General features: G+C 52.9%; 1 protein-coding gene across 1 annotated transcript; it reads right to left on the bottom strand.

Annotated features, from left to right (window-relative positions):
- Positions 1 to 281: 281 nt before the first annotated feature.
- On the bottom strand, positions 282 to 7,146 carry RIT1 (Ras like without CAAX 1). Its single transcript, XM_039379285.1, has 4 exons — positions 6,847 to 7,146; positions 4,131 to 4,204; positions 3,415 to 3,606; positions 282 to 1,056 (listed from the first exon to the last, which is right to left on the bottom strand). The coding sequence occupies exons 1-4, from the start codon at positions 6,899 to 6,901 to the stop codon at positions 826 to 828; spliced, it is 552 nt and encodes a 183-aa protein (XP_039235219.1). The 5' UTR covers positions 6,902 to 7,146; the 3' UTR covers positions 282 to 825.
- Positions 7,147 to 7,152: the final 6 nt, after the last annotated feature.

Here is a 7,152-nt window from a genome sequence, read left to right as displayed (position 1 = left end):
GGGCAGCGCCTCCAACGCGATCCCAGCCGGGGAATCTCCCCGTTCCTGCACTGCTGCCACAGCCGGACAAAGGGGGACGGGCCACGGGAATTCCACCCTGGAATGGGCTGCCCAGGGAGCTGCTGGAGCCCCGGGGGTGTTTCAAGGGATGGGATGTGGTGGGGTTGGGTCCCAGGATGGACTCCAGGATCTCAGAGCCCTTTTCCAACCCGGTTGATTCCGTGACTCCGACCCGTTTGGGTCCCACCCACCACCCTGCCGGTGAGCTGAGCACTCAGGTAACACTTGCACGAGGATTCCATGTTAATTTTGCCGGGAAAAACCCCCAAATCTGCTCAGTGAGGAGCTGAGAAGCCCAGCCCAGCCCAGCCCAGCCCAGCCCAGCCCAGCCCAGCTCTGCTCAGCGACCTCCACGCTGCAAACACCCCTCGAGCTCTGGGCTGTTGTTGTTGTTGTTCTGGAGAGCAGCTCGTGCAAAACGACCAGGAAAACAGGGAATTCAGCCGGTTTGGGGGCAGCTCCAGCCACGTCTGGCACAGCCCAGCTCCCAGCACTCCCAGCACTCCCAGTTTGACCCGGGAACGCTCCCAAGCGACGCCGGGAACCGGCGAGGGAAAAATGGCAACAGACAGGAGGAAAACCGTCGCTGTGTCCGGGGTCCAGGATCCAGAAGGAAGGGAATCTCATCCTAAACAGAAACAACGGGCAGAGTCACTCGCTCCCTGCCGGAGTCCCCTCAGGGGATGTCCCTGAGCCGCCCTGGGCCCGCCCGCCGGGCTCTCCTTCGCTTCTTCCCAGAGGAATTTTCCTTTTCCCCCCCCCGGCTCAGGTGACCGAGTCCTTCTTCCTGCGGAAGGGCGACTTGAGCCTCTTCCACACGCTGCTCTTGGGCTTGGACCTCTTCTCCATGGCCATGAGGGCCTCCCTCTCCTTGCGGCGGATCTCCCTCACCAGGGCGTGGAACACGTCGTCGATGTAGTACCGGAACGCCGCCGACGTCTCAAAGAAGGGGCAGTTGAACTCCCGGGCCAGGGCAGAGCCTTCCTCCTTGGACACCTGGGAAAACGACCCCACACCAGCTCAGGGGGTTGGTTTCTGTGCCTCACTGTGCTCGCTGGCGCCGGGACCCTCCCGGCTCCAGGGTGGGTCATTCCCACCCTTCTCCAAAGGTTTCCCCACAATCCTGCTCTGCTTTCCCTCAGATTCTGTGGACACTCATGGAACAACACTCTCAAAGGATATTATTCCTTTCCTGGAGCTGAACCTCCAAGTGCCAGCTTACCCTGGCAGTTTGGGCAGCTCCAGGGCAGCTCCTTCCCACCCTTCTCCAAAGGTTTCTCCACAAACAGGCTCTGCTTCCCCTCAGATTCTGTGGACACTCATGGAACAACACTCTCTGGAAGGATATTATTCCTTTCCTGGAGCTGAACCTACAAGTGCCAGCTTACCCTGGCAGTTTGGGCAGCTCCAGGGCAGCTCCTTCCCACCCTTCTCCAAAGGTTTCCCCCACAAACCTGCTCTGCTTCCCCTCAGTCTCTCTGGACACTCATGGAACAACACTCTCAAAGGATATTCTTCCTTTCCTGGAGCTGAACCTCCAGGTGCCAGCTTACCCTGGCACTTTGGGCAGCTCCAGGTGCTCCCTCCTCCCGCCCCGAAGCCGCTGTGTTGGTCAAACTGCTTCCCAGAGCCACCAAAACCTCTCCAAAGGGTTTTTCCCTCAACCAACCAGCCAACCAAGCCCTGCTGAGGCCACACAGAAGCCCTGCCCGCTCCTCACCCCGTCCTTCCCATCCCCTGGCACCCACACTGAAAATGTATCCAACTCCAGGTATAAATTGGCACCTCTGGAACTTGCTTTCCCAATTAAGTTTCCTCTGAGGGAAGCTTTGCTCCCACACTGTTCTCCCTGAGGGCAGTTACTGCCTTCTCCAGCTGGGAGTCATTCTCCTCCCTCTCCAATCCTTATCCAAGTTCTCCATTATTGCATCTCCTTTGGAATCCTGGAATGGTTTGGCTTGGAAGGGACCTTAAAGACCAACTAATTCCACCCCCTCCATGGGCAGGGACACCTTCCACTGTCCCAGGTTGCTCCAACCTGGCCTTGAACACTTCCAGGGATCCAGGGGCAGCCACAGCTTCTCTGAGCAATCTGTGCCAGGGCCTCCCCACCCTCCCAGGGAGGAATTCCTTCCTCATATCCAACCTGAACCTGTCTAATTCTGCCAGTGTGAAGCCATTCCCCCTCGTCCTGGCTCTCCAGGCCCTTGGAATCAGCCTCTCTCCATCTTCCTTGCTCCTTCAGGTCCTGGGAGGCCACAATTAGGTCACTGCAGAGCCTCCTCCTCTCCAGGCTGAACAATCCCAACTCTCCAGCCTTTCCTGCCAGCAGAGCTGCTCCAGCCCTCTGGAGTCGCTCCAACAGCTCCAGGTCCTTCCCAACCCGGGACCCCAGGGCTGGAGGAAGCTCTGCTGGGGGGTCTCCCCTGAGAGGAAGAGTCAGATCAGGTGAGGGGATCGAGTGAACCATCAGCAAACGTGCAGGGGACACCAAGCTGGGGGGTGGATCTGCTGGAAGGCAGGAGGGCTCTGCAGAGGGACCTGGACAGGCTGGATCCAGGGGCTGATTCCAACGGGATGAGGTTCAACCAGGCCCAGGGGCACAACAACCCCCGGCAGCCCCCCGGGCTGGGCCAGAGTGGGAAGGGAGCTGGGATTTGGGATGGGCAGGAAGCTGAACAGGAGCCAGAGTGTGCCCAGGGGGCCAAGAGGGCCGATGGATCCTGGCCTGGCTCGGGATCAGGGGGCAGCAGGAGCAGGGCAGGGATTGTGCCCCTGGGAGGCCTCCCCTCGAGGGCCGTGTCCAGCTCTGGGCCCTCAGCTCAGGAAGGACATGGAGGGGCTGGAGCAGGGCCAGGGAAGAGCAGCCAGGCTGGGGAAGGGGCTGGAGCACAATTCCCGTGAGGAGAGGCTGAGGGAGCTGGGGGGGCTCAGCCTGGACAGGAGGAGGCTCAGGGGAGACCTCCCCACTCTGCACAACTCCCTGACAGGAGGGGGGGTCGGGCTCTGCTCCCAGGAACCAGCAGCAGGACAGGAGGGTCTCCAGCTGTGCCAGGGGAGGGTTAGGTTGGACATGAGGAAGGAATTCTTTCCAGAGAGAGTGACCTGACATTGGAATGGGCTGCCCAGGGAGGGGGTGGATTCTCCATCCCTGGAGGTGTTCAAGCCCAGACTGGATGTGGCCTCAGTGCCACGGGCTGGGAACCACGGCGGGGTTGGACGAGGGTTGGACTGGATGGTCTGGGAGGTCCCTCCCAACCCGGCTGATCCTGCCTTTCTATGAAACCCCCCGCCTCTTCCCTCCCTTTCCCGCCGGGAGCAGCCCGGGCCGGGGGTGTCCCGGAGCCCCCTCACCTGGCGCAGCTGGGCCAGGTCGGATTTGTTGCCCACGAGCACGGCGGGCGTGTCGTCGGTGCGGCGCACGCGGTAGATGAGCTGCCGGAACTCGCGCACCTCGTGGAAGCTGCGCCGGTCGGTGATGGAGTAGCAGATGATGAACCCCTCCCCGGCCCGCATGTACTGGTCCCTCATGGCCGTGAACTCCGCCTGCCAACGGGGAATCCCGCCAAAGTCAGCCCCAGGAGGGACTGGGACACACTGGGAAGGGCCGGGACATCCCAGGAGGGACTGGGACACACTGGGAGGAACTGGGACACCCCGGGAGGGACTGGGACACACTGGGAGGAACTGGGACACCCCGGGAGGGACTGGGACACACTGGGAAAGGCGGGACATCCTGGGAAGGGACTGGGACACCCCAGGAGGGACTGGGACATTCCAGAAGGGATCAGGACACCTCAGGAAGGGCCGGGACACCCTGGGAAAGGCGGGACATCCTGGGAAGGGCTGGGACACCCCGGGAAGGGCCGGGGCCAATCCCACCCCACATGCATTTGGGGACAGAAACCCCCCTGGCCTGGGATGCACCGGGAGTCCCACGGGCCCCTCGCGGGCACAAAGCCAGGCCTGGGGGAGGACCAGAGCTCCAAAACCCCCATTTTTGGGCTCAAAAAGGGATCTGTGTCCCTCCCCCTACCCCTCTCCCTGCAGCCCCCCCGGGCCCCCCGCACCTGCCCTGCCGTGTCCAGGATGTCCAGGTTGGCGGGCTCGTCGTCGATGCGGATCCGGATCTTATAGGCGTCCTCTGGGCGTTCCCGGGGAAACCGGGAATGATTTGGGGATAATCGTCAGCTCCCAGAGGGAACGGGCACCAAACACACCCCAGTGTCCCAGAGGGAACGGGCACCAACCCCACCCCAGTGTCCCAGGGAACGGGCACCAAACCCACACCAACCCCACCCCAGTGTCACAGGGAATGGGCACCAAACACACCCCAGTGTCCCAGAGGGAACGGGCACCAAACCCACCCCAGTGTCCCAGAGGGAACGGGCACCAACCCCACCCCACTGTCACAGGGAATGGGCACCAAACCCACCCCAGTGTCACAGGGAACGGGCACCAACCCCACCCCAGTGTCACAGGGAATGGGCACCAACCCCACCCCACTGTCCCAGGGAACGGGTACCAAACCCACCCCACTGTCCCAGAGGGAACGGGCACCAACCCCACCCCAGTGTCACAGGGAATGGGCACCAAACCCACCCCAGTGTCACAGGGAACGGGCACCAGACCCACCCCAGTGTCCCAGGGAATGGGCACCAACCCCACCCCAGTGTCACAGGGAACGGGCACCAACCCCACCCCACTGTCCCAGAGGGAACAGGCACCAAACCCACCCCAGTGTCACAGGGAACGGGCACCAACCCCACCCCAGACCCCCCCCCTGCTCCCGGCCGGGCTCCGGCCGAGTTGAACCTGCCGCTTCCTGCCGGGATTTAACACCCCCGGGCTCAAATCCTGGGATTTCGTGTCCCAGTCCCCCGAAATCCAGCCCGGGGGGAGCCCGGAGCAGGAACTTCTATTGAGCTATTGATTTATCGATTCATTTATCTCTCCAGCTGTCACATTTTAGTGTTCTCCAGGCCAGGAAAGGTCTGTGGCCCGAGGGAGGAACTGCTGGGTTCTTAGGAGACATTATAATATAGAAATATTCTGGCTACAAATACCTATTCTGCCTATAAATATATGGATATTCTGTCTATAAATATAGAAATATTCTGCGTATGAATGCATAAATATTCTTGCTATAAATATGTAGATATTCTGCCTATAAATATAGAAATATTCTGCCTATAAGTATATAGATATTCTGTCCATAAGTATATAGATATTCTACCTATAAATGTATAAATATTCTGGCTATAAACATATAAATATTCTTCTATAAGTATAAAGATATTCTGTCTATAAATACATAAATATTCTGCCTATAAATATACAGATATTCTGCCTATAAATATAGAAATATCCAGCCTATAAATAAATATATATTCTGTCTGTAAATATATATTCTGCCTATAAATATATAAATATTCTGCCTATAAATATATGGATATTCTGTCTATAAATATAGAAATATTCTACCTATAAATACATAAATATTCTTGTATAAATATATATATTCTGTCTATAAATATAGAAATATTCTGCCTATAAATATACAGATATTCTGCCTATAAATATACAGATATTCTGCCTATAAATATACAGATATTCTGCCTATAAATATATGGATATTCTGCCTATAAATATATGGATATTCTGCCTATAAATATATAAATATTCTACCTATAAATATATAAATATTCTGCCTATGAATACATAAATATTCTTGCTATAAATATGTAGATATTCTGCCTATATATATATATATTAATATTCTGGCTACAAATATCTATTCTGCCTATAAATACATAAATATTCTTGCTATAAATATATGGATATTTTGCCTATATATATAAAAATTCTGCCTATAAGTATATAGATATTGTGTATATAAGTATATAGATATTCTGGCTATAAATATAGAAATATTCTGCTATAAGTATATAAATATTCTGCCTATAAATATAGAAATATTCTGGCTACAAATATATATTCTGTCTATAAATATACAGATATTCTGCCTATAAATATATAAATATTCTACCTATAAATACATAAATATTCTTGTATAAATATACATATATTCTGCCTATAAATATAGAAATATTCTGCCTATAAGTATATAGATATTCTGTCCATAAGTATATAGATATTCTACCTATAAATGTATAAATATTCTGCCTATAAATATATAGATATTCTGCCTATAAATATACAGATATTCTGCCTATAAATATATGGATATTCTGTCCATAAGTATATAGATATTCTACCTATAAATGTAGAAATATTCTGCCTATAAATATATAAATATTCTGCCTATAATACATAAATATTCTGCCTATAAATCTATAAATATTCAGCTATAAATCTATAAATATTCTGCTATAAATACACCAATATTCTGCTATAAATCTATAAATATTCTGCTATAAATGCACCAATATTCTGCTATAAATACACCAATATTCAGCCTATAAATACACCAATATTCTGCTATAAATGCACCAATATTCTGCTATAAATACACCAATATTCTGCTATAAATACACCAATATTCTGCTATAAATACACCAATATTCTGCTATAAATACACCAATATTCAGCCTATAAATACACCAATATTCTGCTATAAATACACCAATATTCTGCTATAAATACACCAATATTCTGCTATAAATACACCAATATTCTGCTATAAATACACCGATATTCTGCTGTAAATCCCTAACTCTCCTGTCCCCCTGAGTGGGAGGAGAGCCAAGGGCAGGGTTTCCTCACCGATGGTGGGGTCGTGGTCCTCGGGGAAGCGGTGGCTGATGAACTGCATGGTCATGGCTGGAGGGGAGCCCGGACACCGTCAGCCCTCTTTGCCTTCGTTTTGCCCATTTTCCCACTTTTCCGGGACGTTGCCCCGGGAACACCCCCCTCTTCCCTGCTCCCACTGCCCCCACATTCCCCTTTTTCCATGTTTTCCCCCCAGAAGCAGGACTGGATCGGCGGCACCGCTTCCACAGCCCCGCTGGGAGGGGGCCTGGGGAGCCCTGACCCCATTCCCAGGGATCCCCCCGTGTTCCCAGGGATCCC

This window comes from Pipra filicauda, unplaced genomic scaffold (genome assembly GCF_003945595.2).
Source record: "Pipra filicauda isolate LSUMZ 115617 unplaced genomic scaffold, ASM394559v2 scaffold1626_size7788_pilon, whole genome shotgun sequence".
NCBI lineage: Eukaryota > Metazoa > Chordata > Aves > Passeriformes > Pipridae > Pipra > Pipra filicauda.
Note: the sequence above shows the minus strand (reverse complement) of the source record. Positions and strands in the feature narration are given on the sequence as shown.

Bases quoted from the DNA above. Each gene is read 5' to 3' on its own strand.
- RIT1 (XM_039379285.1), bottom strand. From the start codon at position 6,901: ATGACCATGCAGTTCATCAGCCACCGCTTCCCCGAGGACCACGACCCC. The intron at 3,607-4,130 runs GTGCGGGGGGCC...CCCCGTTGGCAG, and splicing joins TCCTGGACACGGCAGGGCAG to GCGGAGTTCACGGCCATGAG. The intron at 1,057-3,414 runs GTGAGGGGGCTC...TCGTTTTCCCAG, and splicing joins ACCTGGCCCAGCTGCGCCAG to GTGTCCAAGGAGGAAGGCTC.